At 47.8% G+C, this 22,008-nt stretch overlaps 1 protein-coding gene across 4 annotated transcripts in view; it reads left to right on the plus strand.

Annotated features, from left to right (window-relative positions):
- Positions 1-20,253, plus strand: part of HOGA1 (4-hydroxy-2-oxoglutarate aldolase 1) — a 34,837-nt gene extending 14,584 nt beyond the window's left edge. Inside the window, exons 2-7 of one of the 4 annotated variants that reach the window (XM_024253688.3) lie at positions 5,940-6,068; positions 6,254-6,381; positions 6,840-6,974; positions 7,227-7,323; positions 9,013-9,146; positions 18,945-20,253. In XM_024253688.3, the coding sequence (XP_024109456.1) occupies positions 5,940-6,068; positions 6,254-6,381; positions 6,840-6,974; positions 7,227-7,323; positions 9,013-9,146; positions 18,945-19,094 (773 nt within the window). In that variant the 3' untranslated portion in view covers positions 19,095-20,253. Of the gene's footprint in view, positions 1-5,939; positions 6,069-6,253; positions 6,382-6,839; positions 6,975-7,226; positions 7,324-9,012; positions 10,734-18,944 lie in introns of those variants that run through there. The other 3 variants (XM_054522748.2, XM_054522749.2, XM_063727694.1) reach the window with 3 other exon arrangements.
- The last annotated feature ends 1,755 nt before the right edge of the window (positions 20,254-22,008 follow it).

Consider the following 22,008-nt stretch of genomic DNA (forward strand, 5'->3'; position numbering starts at 1 on the left):
TTGAGGTCAGGAGTTTGTGAGACCAGCCTGGACAACCTGGTGAAACCTCATCTCTACTAAATACGCAAAAATGAGCTGGGCATGGTGGTGCCCACCTTAATCCCAGCTGCTCGGGAGGCTGAGTTGGGAGGATTGCTTGAATCCAGGAGGCGGAGGTTGCAGTGAACAGAGATCGCCCCACTACACTTTAGCCTGGGGGACAGAGTGAGACTCCTTTTTAAAAAAAAAACAAAAAAGAGAATGGTCAGATCACTCACTGTTAAGACTACGTAAAGACAAAGAAGAGTAGTTAACAGCTTCTAGGCTCTTGCCTGAGAGTTGGCTGGGAGGGTGGCTAATTTTCCAGATCAAGTCTTAATTCCATTAAAGTTCATTGGGGGCCGAACACGGTGGCTCACGCCTGTAATCCCGGCACTTTGGGAGGCTAAGGCGGGTGGGTCATCTGAGATCAGGAGTTTGAGACCAGCCTGGCCAACATGGTGAAATCCCATCTCTACTAAAAATGCAAAAAATTTAGCCGGGTGTGGTGGCGGGCACCTGTAATCTCAGCTACTCGGGAGGCTGAGACAGAAGAATTGCTTGAACTTGGGAGGTGGAGGTTGCAGTGAGCCGAGACCATGCCATTGCCCTCCAGCCTGGGCAACAGAGCCAGACTCAGTCTCAAAAAAAACATAAAAAAGAAAAAAATAAATAAAGTTCATCACGAAAATGCTTAAGCATTTCATCAGGAATTGTAATTTCTTTCCAGAGGGAGGTTATGAATTACGTCATGCAAAAAACTTTGGCCGCAGACCAGGGCAGAAAAAAATAAAGAACTTCTTTTTCTTTTGCACAATAAATTGTCAACACACACCTCAACACCTATGCTAGGCACCACCCAGGAGGCCAGAATGCATCCAGGCAAAGTAAGGCAAGCACTGGGCAAGGAAAACAGAATGCTGGGCAGCTGACTTGAGCTTGTTGGCCCGCATTTGGAATGTGTTCCAGGCAGAAGGGAACAGCACAAGCAAGGGTGCAGAGGGAAGGAAGTGCAGTGTGTCTGGGGAACCATGGCAGTCAACTTGTTTTTTTTTTGAGACCAAGTTTCACTCTTGTCACCTAGGCTTGAGTGCAGTGGCATGATCTCAGCTCACTGCAACCTCTGCCTCCCGGGTTCAAGCGATTCTCCTGCCTCAGCCTCCCGAATAGCTGGGATTATAGGCATGCACCACCACGCCCAGCTAATTTTTGTATTTTTAGTAGAGATAGGGTTTCACCACGTTGGCCAGGCTGGTCTCGAACTCCTGACCTCAAGCGATTGGCCTGCCTTGGCCTCCCAAAGTGCTGGAATTACAGGCATGAGCCACCAAGCCTGGCCTTTTTTTTTTTTTTTTTTTTTTGAGACAGAGTCTCACTCTGTCACCCAGGCTACCATGCAGTGGCGTGATCTAGGCTCACTGCAACCTCCACCTCCCAGGCTTAAGCAATTCTCCTGCTTCTGACTCCCGAGTAGCTGGGATTACAGGTGCGCGCCTCCATGCTTGGCTAATTTTTGATTTTTAATTTTTTTTATTTTTTTGAGACAGAGTCTTGCACTGTCGCCCAGGCTGGAGTGCAGTAGCCCAATCTCGGCTCACTGCAACCTCTGCCTCCCGGGTTCAAGCAATTCTCCTGCCTCAGCCTCCTGAGTAGCTGGGATTACAGGCGCATGCCACCATGCCCAGCTAATTTTTGTATTTTTAGTACAGACGGGGTTTCACCATGTTGGCCCAGCTGGTCTCGAACTCCTGACCTTGTGATTCGCCCGCCTCGGCGTCCCAAAGTGCTGGGATCGCAAGTGTGAACCATCGTGCCTGGACTAATTTTTAATTTTTTTAGTAGAGACGGGGTTTCACCATGTTGGCCAGGCTGGTCTCGAACTCCTGGCCTCAAATAGTCCGCCCGTCTTGGCCTCCCAAAGTGCTGGGATTACAGGTGTGAGCCACTGTGCCTGGCCCAATTTCTCATTTTATAGGAGAGGTCAGATTGAAAAATTGTGTCTAATCCCACAGACAGGGGTGGGGGTGGGGAATTGAAGAATTCTGGGGACCTTTGTAGATGGGTGCTGTCCATGGGGAAACATTATACAAGGAACAGGTAACAGAAATGCAGAGCAGGGAGGCTCAGTGGAGAGATCCCAGGAAGACTTCTCAGAGGAGGTGGCCATGATGATGGACCAAGAAGGCATAATATCGTCTGGGGACACTCCTTATGTGATTCTTTTTAGCCACAGTAAGTCACCATGTTGCTTATGTGTCCCCAGCCCCAAACGCCCACTCCCCTCCCTGCCACCCCAGCTCCCAGAGCAGCAAGTGTAATCGTGGGGGCAGGGGAGACTATCTTCCTTTGTCTTACAGCTGGAGGGGGCCTTGTACACCCACTCCTAATATCACAGTAGGTGTACAATGAGAGGTCATTGAGAGCAGCCTCCCCTTCAACACCAGCCACCCTCCTGATTTAAGGTTTGAGCACTTTCTCCCGACTCCATAAGAATGACAGCTAACACTTATTGAGCACCAGGTTCTATTCGAAGTACTTTACAAATAGTATCTCATTTAAACTTCAAGACAACTCTGAGAGGCTGGGTGTGATGGCTCACGCCTATAATCCCCAGCACTTTGGGAGGCCAAGGCAGGCGGATCACCTGAGGCCAGGAGTTTGAGACCAGCCTGGCCAACATGGTGAAACCCTGTCTCTACTAAAAATGCAAAAATTAGCCGGCATGGTGGCGGGTGCCTGTAATCCCAGCTACTCGGGAGGCTGAGGCAGGATAATTGCTTGAGCCTGGGAGACAGAGGCTGCAGTGAGCCGAGGTCGCACCACTGCACTCCAGCCTGGGCAACAGAGTGAGACTCTGTCTCAAAACAAAACAAAACAAAACTCTGAGAAAGGCACTAATATCATCACCATTTTTTAACTGAGTTAACCTGAGCTTCTCTGACTTCAGGGCCTGTGCATCTGACCCCTCTTCTGTGAGCCCTCTGCTTTTCTGCCAGTCCCTGGTTCATTGGAGATCCTGGCCTTTTCCTCTCCTCTGGCCCCCTCTCTACACTAACAGGGACACATCAGGCTCACACCTGGACGTCTAACCAGGGTGAAGGAGGGGCTCTTTGGGGTACCCATTCACAGATTTCTGGGACATTTTCTCATCCTTTAAAACAGTCCTATAAGCTAGGATTGAAATGATTTCACTGTCATCCCATAGAAAAGGAAACAGAGACTCAAAGATGTGATGTGTCTTGCTCAATATCCAGAGGTGACTCTTGAGTCTAGTGCTGCCCTGACTATGCCACACTCCCTCTTCTCCAGCCAGGCACTTCTTCCTTCTTGGGAGTCAGGCATGGGTCAGTTGCCCCCTTCAGTGAGACAGAAGAGAAGCCTTGAGCACAGGGTCTGCTTCTGACTCCCAGAGTGCAAGCCTCAGCTGTCCTACTGTTTAGACCAGCTCCACCTGTACGGCCCAGAGGGCCCCTGGAACTGACCAGCAGGATGAGAGATGAAGGAAGAGGGTGATGGTGGCTGAATCAGTGGCCGCAGCAAGAACCTGCCCCAGCCCAGGACAGCAGGCAGGGGTGGGGAGGAAGATGACTTTGGTATTGGAACAGAGAGAGTGGCAAGAGTTTGATCTTTGACTCTTTAGTCAGAGGGTGCTGGTCCAATCATAGCTAGATTGGAGTCCTCATCCAGGGCTGGCAGCTTTTATGGAGAGCACTGCAGCCCCGTGTAGCAAGACACAAGGAGGCCCTTCCTTGGGCTGCTAGCCTGACACACAGGAATCAATCCCCCAGAAGCAATCCCACAGGAGCGAGAAGCTGTGTGCCTCCAGACGTTCCCTGCAATGTTACCAATGCAAAATAACTACCAAAAAAAAAATGCAGCTAAATATCCAAAGAGAGATATCCTGATATCCTGGCAACTCACTCTGGAATCTGATGGTGTAGTGAACAGCATGGAAAAAGGTTGGAGGAATGAAGTGGAGTCTACATCACACAGTGTCCCCTGAAGGATGACTCACAGGAACAATTTCTCTTGGTCCCAGTGCCAGGAAACTCTGTGTTTCTCCGGGGCAGTTGCTTTGCTTTTATCTTTTGGATTCTACATGTCTGTTAGCTGACCATGTTTCCCTTTTAGCTCTGGCTGTCGGGAAACTCCACACCAAATTTCTGGCTCATTTCTCACAACTATAGGGCAGGAACTTTGTATACCAATACTGCTTGTGGCCTTATTTTCATTTCCTTCTCCCAAATAGCCTCCAATTTTTTTTTTTTTTTTTGAGACAGGGTCTTGCTCTGTCACTCAGGCTGGAGTGCAGTGGCACAATCGTAGTTCACTGCAGCTTCAAATGCACTTGGTTTATTTATTTTTTATTTTTTTGTAAAGTCAGGCTCTCACTTTGTTACCCAGGCTGGTCTCAAACTTCTGGCCTCAAGTGATCCCCCCACCTTGGCCTCCTGAAGTACTGGGATTACAGGCCCAAATATCCTTCTATTAATTAAGAATCCTGTTGTATTGTACTCTGTGTTTGTAAACTACTTCCATTTTTTTTTCTTTAATGGAATGGGATGGAGAGGAGAAAGAAGAAGAAAGAGAAACTTAAGTGGGCTGGGCACCGTGGCTCACCCGTAACTGGTACAGGTTACTGGTTAGACGTATCCCAAGTAAATAATTGATAAAAACAGGAAAACGCAAAATAAAGCAATGAGATTCACTTTTCACCCAGAAAGTTGGCAAAAATTTGTTCTGACAATACCATGATTTGGCATGTACGACATTCTATGCTGCTCCTGAGGTCTACACTGATTGATTAGAAATGTGGCACACAGTCAGGCATGGGGGTTCAGGACTGTAATCCCAGCACTTTCGGAGGCTAAGGTGGGAGGATCACCTGGGCCCAGGAATTCAAGCCAGCCTGGGCAAAATGGTGAAACTCCACCTCTACAAAAAAAACTACACAAATTAGTTGGGCATGGTAGCTCATGCCTGTAATCCCAGCTGGCTAAGACAGGAGGATCACTTGAACCCGGGGGGCTGAGGCTGCAGTGAACTGTGACTGTGACACTGCACTCCAGCCTGGGTGACAGAGTGAGACCCTCAAAGAAAAAGTAAATACATAAAAAATGTGTCACAGATGAAGGTGCACATAGATATGACTCAGCAATTACACATCAAAGTGCCTGAACTCTAGAGGAACTCTTAGACATATGCACAGAAGACTTTATAGAAAACGTTTGTTTCAGCATTGTTTGCAATAGCAAATAGAAGAAAGCATTCTTTTTTTCTTTTTTCTTTTTTGGTAGAGACTAGTATGCCATTTTTTGGTAGAGACAGGCAGCCATGCTGCCCTGGCTGGTTTTGAACTCCTGGGCTCAAGCCATCCACCCACCTTGGCCTCCTAAAGTGCTGAAATTGTAGGTGTGAGCCACCAGGCCCAGCCAAAAGAAGGAAACATTCTAAATGCTCTCAACAAGAGAATGACAAATAAATTGTGTTCTAACCATACAACAGAATACTATACAGCAATTAAAATGAATGAATCAGGGCTACATGTGCTGCTATGGACAAAGCTCAAAACATAGTATTAAACAAACAGCAAACTGTAGAAGGCTATTTAAGCTTAATTCCATTTCTACAAGGCTTAAAATTGTAATAACCTTATTACATAAGGATCACTTGAGCCCAGAAGGTTGAAGCTGCAGCAAGCTATGATTGAGCCACTGCATCCCAGCCTGGGCAACAGAGCGAGATCCTGTGTCTAAAAAAGAAAAATGATGTGAACAGTCATTGCAGCTGTGTAGGAACCTTCTGCCTGCAAAGATGGGAAGGAAATGTGTGAAAGATTATGGTGTCGGAAGGTAGGAACACCAGTGTCCTCGTTGTTCGGTAGGGGATGGGAAGGAGTTGGTCAGCTGTGTCTCTTACAGGCTTCGTGGTCCAGGGCTCCAATGGCGAGTTTCCTTTCCTGACCAGCAGTGAGCGCCTGGAGGTGGTGAGCCGTGTGCGCCAGGCCATGCCCAAGAACAGGCTCCTGCTAGCTGGCTCCGGATGCGAATGTGAGCCAGAATGCCCTGGGCCCTGGGGGTGGGTGGGTGTGCGGGATCCAGGCTCCTAGGCCCTAGCTCGGGTCCTGTCTACTTGTTCTGCCTCTTCCGGGACATGCTGAGGCACCTTCGCTTGGCCCAGTGTCCTGGTCCAGGCCTCCTTCTGCCTGCTCTCACCTCTCTCCTTCCTCTGGCAGCCACTCAAGCCACAGTGGAGATGACCGTCAGCATGGCTCAGGTCGGGGCTGACGCGGCCATGGTGGTGACCCCTTGCTACTATCGTGGCCGCATGAGCAGTGCAGCCCTCATTCACCACTACACCAAGGTGTGTGTGGGGCCTGAGACCAAGAGGAGGCTCTGCCCAGGGAGAGGAGATAAGGGAAGCTGGGAGTGGGGTGGTGCTTCACATGAACGGCAGCTATAGGAAATGGGTGGACTGCCACCATGGATCAGCTGCACGACATTGGGAGGCTTACCTGACCACTCTGTGTTACTGCTTCCTCCCCTCTAAAATTGGAGGAATGATGTCATCTATCTCATAGGGTTGCAGTGAGCATTAAATGAGATCAGGAACATAAAGGCCTTAGAACTGTGCCTGGCATATGGAAAGCACTCCATAAATATGACCCACTGTGACTGCTTACACTCGGGGCACGTAGCACGGGAGGGAGGCCTGTCCAGGTGGCCCTGGAGTGAAGCAGGCTGGGACCTGTGGGTGGGCAAGTCTCTGGCTCCTGGGACGTGGGGCGGCTGCCCTCTCCTGCTTTTCTCTGCGCCCCCCAGGTTGCTGATTTCTCTCCAATCCCTGTGGTGCTGTACAGTGTCCCAGCCAACACAGGGCTGGACCTGCCTGTGGATGCAGTGGTCACGCTTTCCCAGCACCCCAATATTGTGGGCATGAAGGACAGCGGTGGTGATGTGAGTGGCAGCAGCTCCGGGGCTGGGGTCCTCTCCTCCTTTTCTGGGTCCTAGCACTTTTGCTCCTGAGGGCAGCTCTGAGATCTGTTTCCAACCTTGGCTTCTGTGTGGATTCTCTCTGTCGTGTGGGCTCTCTGGGGCTTTCTTGAGGGCATCTCTTTGGGCACTGGGCTTTCATTCCACCACACTTACCCGGCCGTCATCCAGGATGAGGCTCTGGGCACAGCTCTCACACCACATTTGCTGTTGCAGGTGACCAGGATTGGGCTGATTGTTCACAAGACCAGGAAGCAGGATTTTCAGGTGTTGGCTGGATCGGCTGGCTTTCTGATGGCCAGCTATGCCTTGGGTAGGCCGCCCACTGCTCTCAAATTGTCATGGGTGACCAAGAGATGCCCAGGCACCTGGGTCTGCTGGGAGAGATCGTGAGGGCTGGGGCTGGGTCTGCAGATGTTGGTTTGCCAGCCTGCCCGCTCTGAAAACTCAGAAACCTGGCCATGCCGCTTACCTGTCTGAATTCGGGATGCTGTGAGTAACCTTGTTGGCTGAAGGAGGATGGCCGTGTACAATCCCTGGCCTGTAGTACAGATGCCTGCAGTTTGTTCTGAGTCCTGAGCTCCATGATTAGATGACAAACTTAGCTGCTCTAATCCCACCTTGTACATCATTCTCTGAGGGCAGAGGCCTTGGGGCCCTCCTCTGTAGTTCAGGAGTCCATTTTCCTCTCCCCTGTCCCAGGCCAGAATGAATTGTCAGATCTACAGAGTTGGGCCAGGGATCTTCAGTTGCCTGATCAGATTCTGTTCCAATCCAGGATCCCTAGGGATGTCACTTAGATCAACTGCTCTTGTCTGTTTGGGGTCAGGGTCCTTGGGTTTGGATTAGATTTGAGCCCTGGAGGGAAGGGAGAAGAAGGGAAGCTGTTCCCTTCAGCTGAAGCCCCAGTAAGTAGAGATTTGAGTGACTTCTCTAGCACTGCAGGAGAGAATGCTGGTTCCTATTCCATCTGGTCCCTCCAGACTTTGGCTGGTTGTCTAGGCCCTTGTACATCTCCCCTGCCATGTCATGGCCTCTACAGTGAAGGGGAAGAAGAAGGGATCCATTTCTCCCTCATTCCTGAAAGTGGAGTAGATTAAAAAAAAAAAAAAAAAGCACACGCTCTGGAGGCTGGGAGGAATCTCAGCTCTGCAGTTTATTCACTGAGTAATGCTGGGCAAAGCATTCACCAATCTGGGCCTGAGTTTCTACTCTGTGTACAGAGGGATCATGAGGAGAGCATCAGGGCCATGCTGCTGTAGCGCGCCTGGGACACATAATAGGTATTCCACAAACAACAGCTCTATTAACTCATTCTGAATTGCCTACTCTCTCTACGTTTTTGAGGCCACTGTGCCTAGGGTTCCACTCCTATCTAGCCTTAGAAGCATACTTACAGGCTTGCAGAAGTGGCGGGGGTTTCTGAGATCACAGCCAAACTCATTTTCATTGCCCTGATGAGCACAAAGAGGACTAGAGAGGGTCTCATTCAGGTTTATGCAGTCAATGGGAAGGCATGCCTGGTGACCTGACTCTGTCCAGAGTGCTTTCCACGCCCACTGCTGTCTCTGGTTGCATCCACTGGGGGGAATAAAATTTCAAAAGAGCAAAGGCTTCCCATCCATCCTACCCTCTTACAGGACTGATGAGTCAGGGGGCTATTGGAGGAAGCTGGAGGTGTCAACTGTCAGATGGGATTTTATTCCGGGAGGGGTTCAGAGAAGGAACTGTCCTTGAGTTCACTTTCAGGTTCTGCTCCCTGCCCCTCACAGATCAGCCCTGAGCAGTACTTGACCTGCGGAATTCTATTTTGAATATGCAGGCAGCTCTTCTCTCTGGAAATGTATACTCTGGACTTACAGAGCATGCCTTTGATGTAGCCAGCCAAGTGACATAGAAATCTGTATCTAATGTCCCCAGGCTGAAGAGGGGCTGGGACCAGGGCTTGGGATGACTGGAGGGGAGAGGCTCTGGCTGACGTTCTGTGTCTTACTTCGTGCAGGAGCTGTGGGGGGCGTGTGCGCCCTGGCCAATGTCCTGGGGGCTCAGGTGTGCCAGCTGGAGCGACTGTGCTGCACAGGGCAATGGGAAGAAGCCCAGAAACTGCAGCACCGCCTCATTGAGCCAAACGCTGCGGTGAGCCAGTGGCAGCGGGGGCACGGCGTGGCGGGGGGTGGACAGTCTGTGTCCTCATTGGAGCAGGACCCAGGGCTGGCACCAGGCCCCACTCAGTCTCTTCCCTTCAGAAAATCCTTTGAGAGAACATCCCAGTGTGGGAACTCCTTGTGACTCCCAGAAAATCCTGACTTCGGACAAAGTCAAGCACTATTGATTGTCAAACTTAAGTGTGCATTAAAATTCCCTTAGGGGCGAATTAAAGTTCCAACTTTTGGGCCCAAGAAGATGCATTGAAACAAACATCCTGTGTGATTGTGACAGAGTAACCCTAGGACCACACTTAGAGATGCCTGGAGAGAAAGAGTGTAAACCAGGGGCCTCTAAATCCGCACTATCAGGGGCCAGGTCCTGAAAAAATAGGAATGATTGGGGCTGGCAAAGGAGTTAGAAGGCAGGAGAGTGTTGTCTTCAAATAATCGTTTCTGTGGTCAGACTGTATACCCCAATTCTTTGTTGGGCAAGCAAAGGAGAACTTCAGAGAGAACGCCCATCAAGTTCAGGGTCATTCTGAAGTCTGAGGCAACAGAAAAATGTGTGCCCCTGTATTCAAGTTTTAATGTACATTTTATCCTTTCTTTCCTTCCTTCCTTCCTTCCTTCCTTCCTTCCTTCCTTCCTTCCTTCCTTCCTTCCTTCCTTTCTCCCTCCCTCCTTCCCTCCCTCCTTTCTGTCTTTCTCTTTCTCTCTCTTTCTTTCTTTCTTTCCTTCTTTCTTTTTTTAGACAGAGTCTTGCTCTTTTGCCCAGGCTGGAGTGCAGCAATCTCAGCTCAGTGCAACCTCCGCCTCCCAGGTTCAAGCAATTCTTGTGCCTCACACTCCTGAGTAACAGAGATTACATGTGTGCACCACCATGCCCAGCTAATTTTTGTTTTTGTTTTCATTTTTCAGTACAGATGGGGTTTCACTATATTGGCCATGCTGGTCTCAAATTCCTGGCCTCAAGTGATCCACCCACCTCAGCCTCCCAAAGTGCTGGGATTACAGGCATAAGCCACAGTGCCCGGCCTATTCTTTTTTCTTTTCTTTTCTCTTTTGAGACATAGTCTCGCTCTGTTTCCCAGGCTGGAGTGCAGTGGCATGGTCTTGGCCCACTGCAACCTCTGCCTCCCGGGTGCAAGCAATTCTCCTGTCTCAGCCTTCTAATAGCTGGGATTACAGGCACGTGCCACCATACCCGGCTAATTTTTTTTTTTTTTTTTGAGATGGAGTCTGGCTCTGTCACCCAGGCTGGACTGCAAGCTCCGCCTCCCGGGTTCACACCATTCTCCTGCCTCAGCCACCCGAGTAGCTGAGACAACAGGGGCCTGCCACTATGCCAGGCTAATTTTTTTGTATTTTTAGTAGAGACGGGGTTTCACCGTGTTAGCCAGGATGGTCTTGATCTCCTGACCTCGTGATCTGTCCACCTCGGCCTCCCAAAGTGCTGGGATTACAGGCGTGAGCCACCGTGCCTGGCCATACCCGGCTAATTTTTTTGTATTTTTAGTAGAGACGGGATTTCACCATGTTGGCCAGGCTGGCCTCAAACGCCTAACCTCGAGGGATCCTCCTGCCTTGGCCTCCCAATCTTTTTTCTTTTTTTTTTATTTTCGAAACAGGGTCATTCTCTGTCACCCAGGCTAGAGTGCAGTGGTGTGATGACAGCTCACTGCAGCCTCAATGTCCTGGGCTTAAGCGATCTTTTTTATTTTTTATTTTTATTTTTGTAGAGATGGGGGTCTCATTATGTTGCCCAGGCTGGTCTTTATCTCCTGGGCTCAAGCAATCCTCCCACCTCAGCCTTCCAAAATGCTGAGATTACAGGCATGAGCCACCATGACTGGCCTACTGTATATTTTATATTAAACTTTTTATTTTATTTTATTTTGAGATGGAGTTTCACTCTGTGCCCAGGCTGGAGTGCAGTGGCACAATCTCGGCTCACTGCAACCTCTGCCCCCCGGGTTCAAGCAATTCTCCTGCCTCAGCCTCCCGAGTAGCTGGGATTACAGGTGCCTGCCACCACACCCGGCTAATTTTTGTGTTTTTAGTGAAGATGGGTTTCACCATGTTGGCCAGGCTGGCTTCGAACTCCTGACCTCATGATCCACCCACCTCGACCTCCCAAAGTGCTGGGATTACAGGCATGAGCCACTGCGCCTGGCCAAACTTTTTATTTTTAGATAATTATAGATTCCCATGCAACTTTAAGAACTAATACAAAGGGATCCCATGTACCCATGATCCAGTTTTCCCCAATGGCAACATCTTACAAAACTGTAGGATAATTTCACAGTCTGGATATTGACCTTGATACAGTCAAGACACAGAATATCTCTGTCCCTACAAGGATCCCTCATGTCATCATCTTATAGCCATGCCTGCTCACATTTGCCTTCACCGGCTCCTTAACCTCTAGCAACCACACATACATTCACCATTTTATAATTTTGTCAGTTCAAGAGTATGCTATATGGAATCACATGGTATATAACTTTTGGGGATTGGCTTTTTTCCACTCAGCATAATTCTCTGGATATTCATCCAGGTTGTTTGTTGCATGTATCAATAGTTAATTCCTTTTTATTTCTGAGTAGGATACCATGGTATGGCTGTACCACAGCATGTTTATTTATTATTTATTTATTGAGACAGGTTCTTGCCCTGTCACCCGGGATGAGTGCAGTGGCAGGATCATTGCTCACTGCAGCCTCGACCTCCTGGCTCAAGCAATCCTCCCAGCTTATCCTCCCAAGTAGCTGGGACAACAGGTGCACACCAACACACCTGGCTAATTCTTTTTTATTTTCAGTAGAGACAAGGTCTCGCTATGTTGCCCAGGTTGGTCTCGAACTCCTGGTCTCAAGCCATCTTTCCTCAGCCTCCCAAAGTGCTGGGATTACAGGCATGAGCCACCATGGCTGGCCCCCCACAGCATGTTTAACCATTCACCTGTTGAAGAACAGCTGGGTTATTTTCGGTTTTTGGCTATTAAAAACTGCCATGGGCTGGGAGCAGTGGCTCACGCCTATAATCCCAGCACTTTGGGAGGCTGAGGCAGGCAGATCACCTGAGGTCAGGAGTTTGAGACCAGCCTGGCCAACATGGTGAAAGTCCGTCTCTACTAAAAATACAAAAATTAGCTGGGCGTGGTGGCGCACGTCTGTAATCCCAGCTGCTCGAGTGGCTGAGCAGGAGAATCGCTTGAATGCAGGAGGTGGAGGTTGCAGCGAGCCGAGATTGTGCCACTGCACTCCAGCCTGGGTGACAGAGTGAGACTCTGTCTCAATAAATAAATAAATAAAAGCTGCCATGAACATTCATGAACAGGTTTTCATGTGTCCGTAAGTTTTCATTTTTCTGGGATCAATACACAGCTGTACAAATGGTGGGTCATAGGGTAGTCGTATGTTTCATTTTCTGAGAAACTGCTGGCTGGGTGTGGTGGCTCATACCTGTAACCCCATCATTTTGGGAGGCTGAGGGGGGTCGATTGCTTGAGCCAAGGAGTTCAAGACCAGCCTGCGCAACATGGGGAGACTCTGTCTGTACAAGAAATACAGAAAATTAGCTAGGTGTGGTGGCATGCACCTGTGGTCCCACGACTTGGGAGGCTGAGGCAGAAGGGAAGATCCCTTGAATCTGGGAGGTTGAGGCTGCAGTGAGCTGTGATTTTGCCACTGCACTCCAGCCTGGGCTACAGAGTGAGATCCTGTCTCAAAAAAACAAAACAAAACAAACAAACAAACAAACAAAAACCCAGAAACAAACCTGCTAAACTTTTCCAGAGCAGCTGTACTATTTTAAATTTACACTGATGTAAACGTATGAATGATCTAGTTTTTCTGCAGCTTTGCCAGCATTTGGTGTTGTAACTATTTTTTATTTTAGCCATTCTGATAGATGTGTAGTACCATCTCATTGTGGTTTTAATTTGCATTTCTCTGATGGCTAATGCTATTGAACATTTTTTTCATGTATTTATTTGCCATCTGTATATCCTTTTCAGTCAACTATCTATATTTCTTACACATTTTAAAATTGGATTGTTCTTTTGACTGTTGAATTTTAAAGTTCTTTATAGCTTCTAAATACTAGTCCTTTGTTAGATATGTGGCTTGTAAATATCTTTTCCCAGTCTGCAGCTTGTCGTTTCATTACCTTAATAGGTCTTTTGCAGAGCAAGTTTTACATTTTGATGAAGTACAATTTATCAACATTTTCTTTTACGGATCATGCTTTTGGTGTCAAGTCTAATAACTCTTAAAGAGTTCTGGGCATGGTGGCTCACGCCTATAATCCCAGCACTTTGGGAGGCCGAGGTAGGTGGATCACTAGGTCAGGAGTTCAAGACCAGCCTGGCTGAGATGGTGAAACCCCGTCTCTACTAAAAATAAAAATAAAATAAAAATAAAATAAAAATTAGCTGGGGGCAGTGGCAGGCGCCTGTAATCCCAGCTACTCAGGAAGCTAAGGCAGGAGAATCGCTTGAACTCGGAGGGCAGAGGTCGCAGTGAGCGGAGATCGTGCCATCGCACTCCAGCCTGGGAGACAGAGTAAGACTCCATCTCAGAAAAAAAAAAAAAAAAAAAAAAAAAATCTTGAAGAGTTCTTAGAAGATCATGAAGATTTTCTCTTTTTTTTTTTTTAAGTTTTATATTTTTATGTTTTATAAGTCTGCGACCCATTTTGAGTTAATTTTTGTATAAAGTGTAAGACTTAGGTCAAGGTTTTGTGGTTTTTTTCCCTAATGGATATCCACTTGCTCTAGCATCTTTTGCTGAAAAGGCCATCTTTCCTCCATTGAACTGCTTGCGTGACTTTGTCAAAAATCAGTGGGGCATATTCGTGTGGGTCTATTTCTGGGTTCTCTATTCTTTCCATTGATTTATATGTCTATCTCTCTGCAATACCACATGGACTTGATTGCTGTAGCTAAGTCTTAAAATCAGGTAGACTGATTCCTCCCACTTTGTTCTTTTTTTTTCCTTCAAAATTGTTTTAGTCTAATTTCTTTACCTTTCCATATAAATTTTACAAGAATCTTGTTTATATCTACAATAAAATCTTGCTGGGCCTTTGATCGAAATTGTGTTAAGCCTGCATACCAATCTGGGGACAACTGACTTCTTTACTATATTGTCCTCCAGTCCTTGAAGTCTTCTTTGATTTATTTCTTCAGCATTTTGTAGTTTCCAGCCAACAAGTCCTGTACATATTTTTAAAAATTGACACCTAAGGATCTGGTGCAGAGTGGCTCATGCCTGTAATCCTAGCACTTTTGGAGATAGAGACGGCAGTATTGCTCGAGACCAGGTGTTTGAGACCCACCTGGGCAACATGGCCAGACCCCATCTCTGGAAAAAAAAAAAAAAAAAAAAAAAGACACCTCTGCACTAGGATCTGTACTAGATATCTATGGACATCCTGCTGCCTGGAGGGTAGAAGAGCCCCCTGGCTGCTCCCTAAACACTGCCTCCACTGCATTGCCTGTGTGTCTGGCAGCAGGTGGGGTGGGCTCTGGTGGCCTTTTGAAGATGAGCAGTGGTGCAAGTCCTGACTTCCCTCCACCTGGCCTGCTCTGACACCACCCAGCTGGGAGCAGGGGTGGCAGTTCAGACTCCTTCACTCAGTCTTTGCTGGCCTGGCTGGTGTTTGGCTGGAGTAGAGCAGTTACTGTCTGAAAGCTTTCCATCTTGCTAGGCAACCCCTTTTCTGGTCCTCTGGCTAGAGAGAACTGGCTTCTGTTAGTGCATGCATTGTCTGTACCCATTGGCACTGTGTGCTTGCTGACTTCTTCAGCTCCAAGTCTGGGCCAGGGTACGTAGCACTGTGTTACTTCTTGGGTCTCTAGGTCCCTTGTTGGTCTTCCTTCTCTCTGCCTTCCAGAGTCTTATGTGTTTTTTATATAATGTCTAGATATATATATAATTTTTTATATAATGTCCAGATAATATTTTTATGTAACGTCCAGAGCTTTTAGTTGTACTTGTTGGGAAGAATTGGGAAAAGTACATCTACTCCATCTTCCTGAAAGTAAATGCTCTGAGTATTTTTCTAAATGGTGATTCTTTTCCCCCTAAGAACATTAAAGTGGGTGAAAAAATATTGAAAATTGAGAAGTAGGTATGTTAAAACTCACAGCACTATTTTAGGCTTAAATATTTCATATACCAAAAACATGATTTATTATAATTTTATTTTCCTGGCTTTAATGGAAGCAAACTCATCAAAACATATTTTTCCAAGTCTACTTCTAGAGAAAGATTTAACCATTAAAAAGACACCAGCAGGGCACAGTGGCTCACACCTGTAATCCCAGCAATTTGGGAGGCTGAGGCAGGAAGATCATTTGAGCTCAGGAGTTTGAGACCAGCCTGGGCAATAGAGTGAGATTTTGTCTTTAGTAAAAATAAACGAAAATTAGCCAGGCATGGGGGTGTGCAACTCTAGTCCCAGCTACTCAGAGGCTGAGGCAGGGAGATTGCTTGAGCCCATGAAGTCGAGGCTGCAGTGAGCTACGATCACACCACTTCACTCCTGCCTGGACAAAAGAACAAGACCCTGTCTCAAAAAAAAGAAATTTAAAAAATACAATAAATAAAAATGAAAAAATACACCAAAAAGCCCCATGTATATGGGGCATGCATGATTACTTATGCATGAGCCTTCTATATGGTGGGGCATGGCTCTGTTGGATCCTGTCTTTATTTAAAGTTTTGTTCATTGTGGATTTTTTTGCATTAATTTTGATTTTTAAAAAATATTGCATTGAAATATTACTTATTTTGGCTGGGCACGGTGGCTCATGCCTGTAATCCCAGCACTTTGGGAGGCCGAGGCGGGCAGATAGCCTGAGGTCAGGAGTTCGAGATCAGCCTGGCCAACATGGTGAAACCCTCTCTCTATTAAAAATACAAAAATTAGCCAGGCGTGGTGGTGGTCACTTGTAATCCCAGCTACTCGGGAGACTGAGGCAGGAGAATCACTTGAACCCAGGAGGCGGAAGTTGCAGTGAGCCGAGATCGCACCACTGCACTCCAGCCTGGGCGACAGAGTGGGACTGTTTAAAAAAAAAAAAAATTGCATTGAAATATTACTTATTTTGATGATTGAGGTTTTTGGCCTCCCCTTAAGTTCTGCACGCAAGGTAAGGGCCTCATGGGCCTGGCTGCAGTCCCAGGCTGAGCTAGGCACTCCACAATGTTTTGTTTGGGTAAAGTGGTATGTGGGCTCTAGAGCTCCCTCACAGCTGTATCCTTATCTCAAAGGGGCAGATTAACTTAGATTTACAGAAAGGACAGCTGAGGAGGTAAATCTGAGTCCCTCTGGAGGTGAAGGTGCTTCTGAGATGGGACCTTCTATAAATAGTTATAAGAACTTGCAGAAACGAGGGCCCCATTGGGCACAGGCCGTCCTGCACATACTAAACGTTCCACTGGGGTGGGGCCTCTGCTCTCCCACTCCCAGTGCACCTGTGAAAGCAAGGGTCCCAGAACCCGCATGCCACCGGGACAGGAAAAGGAGCGGCTTCCAGGGCTCATGGGAACTGGTCTAATATTAGCGGTGTTTTTCTCAACTGGCCCTTGGGACGTCTCTTTGGGGTAGGTGTTGTTATCACTCATTTCACAGATGAAGCAGCTTGGGCTGCCCCTGGGGAAGAGTGGATGCCTAGCTGTCATCCCAGATCTCTGTGTGTCATCCCGCCCTACCCCATCCTGCCTCACCCTTCATTCTGCGTCCTCTCCTGTGCCAGCTCTGGGCACATACCCAGGAATGCCTGGAACACCTTTCTGCTGCCTGGGCTGTAGGCTCAGACACCCCGAGAGCAGCTTGATGTCACTCTATTGCCCATCCCTGGTCAAACACAATGTCCTTCCTCCACCTTCCCATCAGCCTGCCTCCTGCCCCTGGCTATATTTAGGACTTTCTATAGTCTTTGCCACCAACCCTTTCTTAGGGTTTGAAGAGGGGCCACATCAGATATCTTTGGAAACCCATGGCAGGAGCGAGCTTTTCTCTAGGTACCTCTTATTTCCATCCTCTATCCTGGGTCTTTCCCACCTACTCAGGCTTTGGGTAAAAAGGCCAGGCTATTAGAACATCGTGGGGGTGGCAAGGCCTGCAGGAGGGTGGCTTACCACCCATTCCAAGAAAAAAAATCCATGCTTGATAAAGCCTCCGGGACTCTAGTGGTAAACAGTTATTAGTCAATCTTTCATCAGTAGTTCCTGGCCTTTTTATCCCAAACAACCTCTTATTTTTATCCTCCTAAGGTTTTAGCTTCTCTCCAAATCAAACTTTCTTAAGGACTACTTTCGTAGTTTTTAGGTAGTGAAAGATTCATCTAATATTTCCGATCAGCATGAAATATCCAGTTGCTATACCAAAAGCAAGGAAATTTGATGCTTCATTTATTCTGTAATATTCCACACATGATTTTAAATTATAATAGGCCGGGTGCCGTGGCTCATGCCTGTAATCCCAGGACTTTGGGAGGCCGAGGTGGGCAGATCACTTGAGCTCAGGGGTTTGTGACTAGCCTGAGCAACATAGCAAGACCTCGTCTCTACAAAAAAATGCAAAAATTAGCCAGGCATGGTGTCATGCACCTGAAGTCTAAGGTGCTCTGGAGGCTGAGGTGGGAGAATCGATTGAGCCCAGGAGGTCTAGGCTACAGTGAGCCATGATCATACCACTGCATTCTAGCCTGAGTGGCACAGTGAGACCCTGTCTCAAAAAAAAAACATAAAATAAAAATAAATAAATTATTACGGGTGCAGTGGCTCATGCCTGTGATCCTAGCACTTTGGGAGGCCGAGGTGGGCAGATCACTTGAGGTCAGGAGTTTGAGACCAGCCTGGCCAACGTGGCGAAGCCCTGTCTCTACTAAAAATACAAAAATAAAATAAAATAAAATGAGCTTGGTGTGGTGGCAGGTGCCTGTAATCTCAGCTACTCAGGAGGCTGAGGCAGGAGGATCACTTGAACCCAGGAGGCAGAGATTGCAATGAGCTGAGATCACGCCACTGCACTCCAGCCTGGGTGACAGAGTAAGACTGTCTCAAAAAAAAAAATAAATAAAAATAAATGAATAAATTATAACAATAGCTTTAGGTCCCCCATTATCATGGAAAAGCCTTTAGAGATCATGTTGTCCAGCCCCTTCCTTTTTTAGACAGGAGAACTTACTCAGAGATAAGAAGTAAATGACATACAGTTTATACAACAAAACTTCCTTGGGCAATGATGCTTTGCTTTTCCTGGGAGAACATTTAGTGTTAGGGTCAGGAGGAGCTATGGGGAGGTGAGGGCAGCCAGATGCAAGGGGAGTAGAGGTCTGGGCTGTGCCTGAGACTCTCACAGATCCTTCCCCTTCCTGACTTCCCAGGTCTGGTGTGCCCTGCATCAGGTTTCAGGGAGCTGGGCTGCAGACTGCTGATGCTCTAGTGCCTAGACCTGCAGCCTTGCTGTCTTCTCCCACCCCAGCTCGAGGACCGAATGCCACTCTCCTCTCTGTTGGAGTGGATTTTTCTCCTAAAACCAAAGGAGGCACTCTTTGTCCCCAATGTGAAGTTTTTGTATTTTGCTATTACAAACCTTCTCTCTGGTCTCTAAATCTGGATTCCCAATGTACCCTGGGTGCCATAGAGTTGGCAGTTACTTTCCTGGGGGAAGAGCGTAGGACTTCAACATTCTGAAAGTGACAGATCTCTGAGTTCCAGATATGGGTGTTCAGCAAATTTCTCAGTCTCTTCTAACAGGCCCTGCTTTGCAGGTGACCCGGCGCTTTGGGATCCCAGGGCTGAAGAAAATCATGGACTGGTTTGGCTACTACGGAGGCCCCTGCCGCGCCCCCTTGCAGGAGCTGAGCCCCGCTGAGGAGGAGGCACTGCGTATGGATTTCACCAGCAACGGCTGGCTCTGAGGGCAGGCAGGGTCCATGGCTGGCCTGAGCCCATCTCAGCCTCCTGCCTTGCACTTGCAGCCTGAAGCAGAGAGCACAGGGGGATGAGGGTGGCGGGCAGCGGGGAGCCGGTAGAGGTTACTTTGCCTACTTTGGTCCTCCAAGCAGCTTTTCACAGGCACGCCCATGCACATCTCCTATTCTCATGGCCCCTGACCTCTCCCTTTTGGATCCTGAACTGTCTCTCTGGTCTGAAGACTGGGAAGGAGCAATTTCTCAATTTATCTTTCTACTGTGGATGCTTTCCTATGCTCTGAGGCACATGAAGTCAGAAAGGAAGGGCAGAGGGGCAAGTAGGCACAGTAAGGGAATTTTTTTTTTCTTTTTTTTTTTTTGAGACAGAGTTTCACTCTGTCCCCCAGGCTGGAGTGCAATGGCACGATCTCAGCTCACTGCAACCTCCGCCTCCCGGGTTCAAGCGATTCTCCTGCCTCAGCCTCCCGAGTAGCTGGGATTACAGGCGACTGCCACCACGCCCAGCTAATTTTTGTATTTTTAGTAGAGATGGGGTTTCACCATGTTGGCCAGGCTGGGCTCAAACTCCTGAACACAGGTGATCCAACTGCCTTGGCCTTCCAAAGTGCTGGGATTACAGCTGTGAGCCACTGCACCCGGCCGGGAATTTATCAAAGCGGGGACTACTTAGACTTGGGGCTTCAAACCTGACTCTAGCACAACGCAGCTGGAAGCCAGGGCTACTCCTACAAACCCAAGTTCTGACTCCTTCCAGGGAAGTATCAGCTTAGGAAACTTGATCAGGAAAATGACACTGATCTTTCAAAGAGCCCTCTTTACCCTCCCACCGCTGCCCTCCACACTGCAAGCTGCATGCCAGCCACAATGCCCTTTTCTAAATCTATTTTCATTCATCTCCTATTCTGGTCTCTAGCCTTGATTCCAACCATTGAATGCACGGAGACAGCCCAGTGGCTTGTCAGATTGGTAAATAATGACACCTGGTGGATAAATGTTACATTCTAGAAGACTATTCTGGCCAGCCTAGGTCTGAAACACTAAGAGGACTTGGCCTGGGATAGGGCCATCCACTTGCCTACAGGCACTCTGCTTTTATTATTAAAAATAATCACTTTGTTACTATAATAAAATTGAACAGATAAAATTAGTGTGGCTATGTAAAGATGGACACTCTATTGCTATGCAGATCTTAGGTTTCCTGGCCAGATGTCAAGAACCTTTCTAAAGGCAAGTGAGCTCTGAAGGTCTGCCTTCTCCCAGCTCTAAGAGCGGCCCCAACAATACTGAGCCAACAGGCATTCACTTACTGGAGACCTAGGGAAGAGGTAAGAGGCAAAAGAGAGCAAGTGAGCTATTTAGAAACACTTAGCACTTTTATTTTATTTTTTTGAGACAGTCTTGCTCTGTCATTCAGGCTGGTGTGCAGTGGCACGATCTCGGCTTACTACAATCTCTGCCTCCCAGATTCAAGTGACTCCTCTGCCTCACCCTCTCGAGTAGCTGGGATTACAGGCCTTCACCACCATGCCCAGCTAATTTTTGTATTTTTAGTAGAGACAGGGTTTCGCCATGTTGGTCAGGCCGGTCCCGAACTCCTGACCTCAGGTGATCTTCCTGCCTCGGCATCCCAAAGTGCTGGGATTATAGGTGTGAGCCACTGCACCCAGTCAGCATCCTTTTTGATTAAAGTGCTAAGTGTTTAGAGCCAGGCAGCACTTTGGGAGGCTGAGGCAGGAGGATCACATGAGGTCAAGAGTTTGAGACCAGTCTGATCAACATGGCGAAACCCTGTCTCTACTAAAAATACAAAAATTAGCCGGGCGTGGTGGCACACACCTGTAATCCCAGCTACTCCGGAGGCTGAGGCACAAGAATCGCTTGAACCTGGGAGGTGGAGGTTGCAGTGGGCCGAGATCGTGTCATGGCACTCCAGCCTGGGCCACAAGAGCGAAACTCCATCTCAACAACAACAACAAAAAAGGATGCTTTCTCCAAAATATTTAACCTTTTTCAGTGGTAATATTTGACTAGCGGCAGAAAAATGGAGATACATTTTTAAAAAAATTATTCCTTAAAAAGAAAGTGTTAAGGTTAAAAAGAGAGGTAAATAGATACTTGTTTAGGGCAAAAGCTAAAGGAGAGAAAATAAAAGATCTCAATCTTCAACCCAAAACCAGGCTCTGAATGGCACTACAGCTTGGGGCTTAGTGCCTGGGGTCCTCTCACAGGCAACTTCCAGAGGAGCAAGGCTCAGAGGAGAATCAAGTTTAGGACTTGGGGAAAAAGTTAGGGCTAGGCAGGCAGGGTAGTGTACTGGGTAAGAGCTCAGCCTCTGGGCTTAAACAGGTCTGGGTTTAAGTTCTGGGATCTGCCCCTTTAGTGTCTATGGGACCTTGGAGAAATTGCTTAACTTCCCTGAGCCTCATCTGTAGTATAGGGATAATAACAGTACTTTCCTCCAACAAGGACGTGCATGTAAAAGGGTTAGCGTGGGGGTCAATGTTCCACCACTCTCCTATTGCAGAAAAAGGGAAACTCCGGCAGGAGTGGACCTGCCAGAGGTAACCCAGCAGGTGTGGCCATAACTAGTCTCAGGACTTAAGTACTCTGATGCTTAGGGTGAGAGAGGTCCAGTAAAAGGGAGTTGGAATCAGAAAGGCTCGGTTACAAATCTCACCCAGCTGTGCCACCTACTAGTTGGGGCAGCCTGAGACTGTCTGATTTAAATAAGAAAAAAAAGTTCATACATCCTCCTCTGTAAAGGCTGAGAAAATTAGATGACTTGATATAGTAAAGTGTGCGGGGTAAGTTCCAAGGGCTAACCTGATTAACTTTTACAAACAGCAAATGGGTTGATATTCATGAAGACGCAGGGCCAGAAAGTCAGGAAAACTAGGTA

Source organism: Pongo abelii, chromosome 8, assembly GCF_028885655.2.
Source record: "Pongo abelii isolate AG06213 chromosome 8, NHGRI_mPonAbe1-v2.0_pri, whole genome shotgun sequence".
Classification (NCBI taxonomy): domain Eukaryota; kingdom Metazoa; phylum Chordata; class Mammalia; order Primates; family Hominidae; genus Pongo; species Pongo abelii.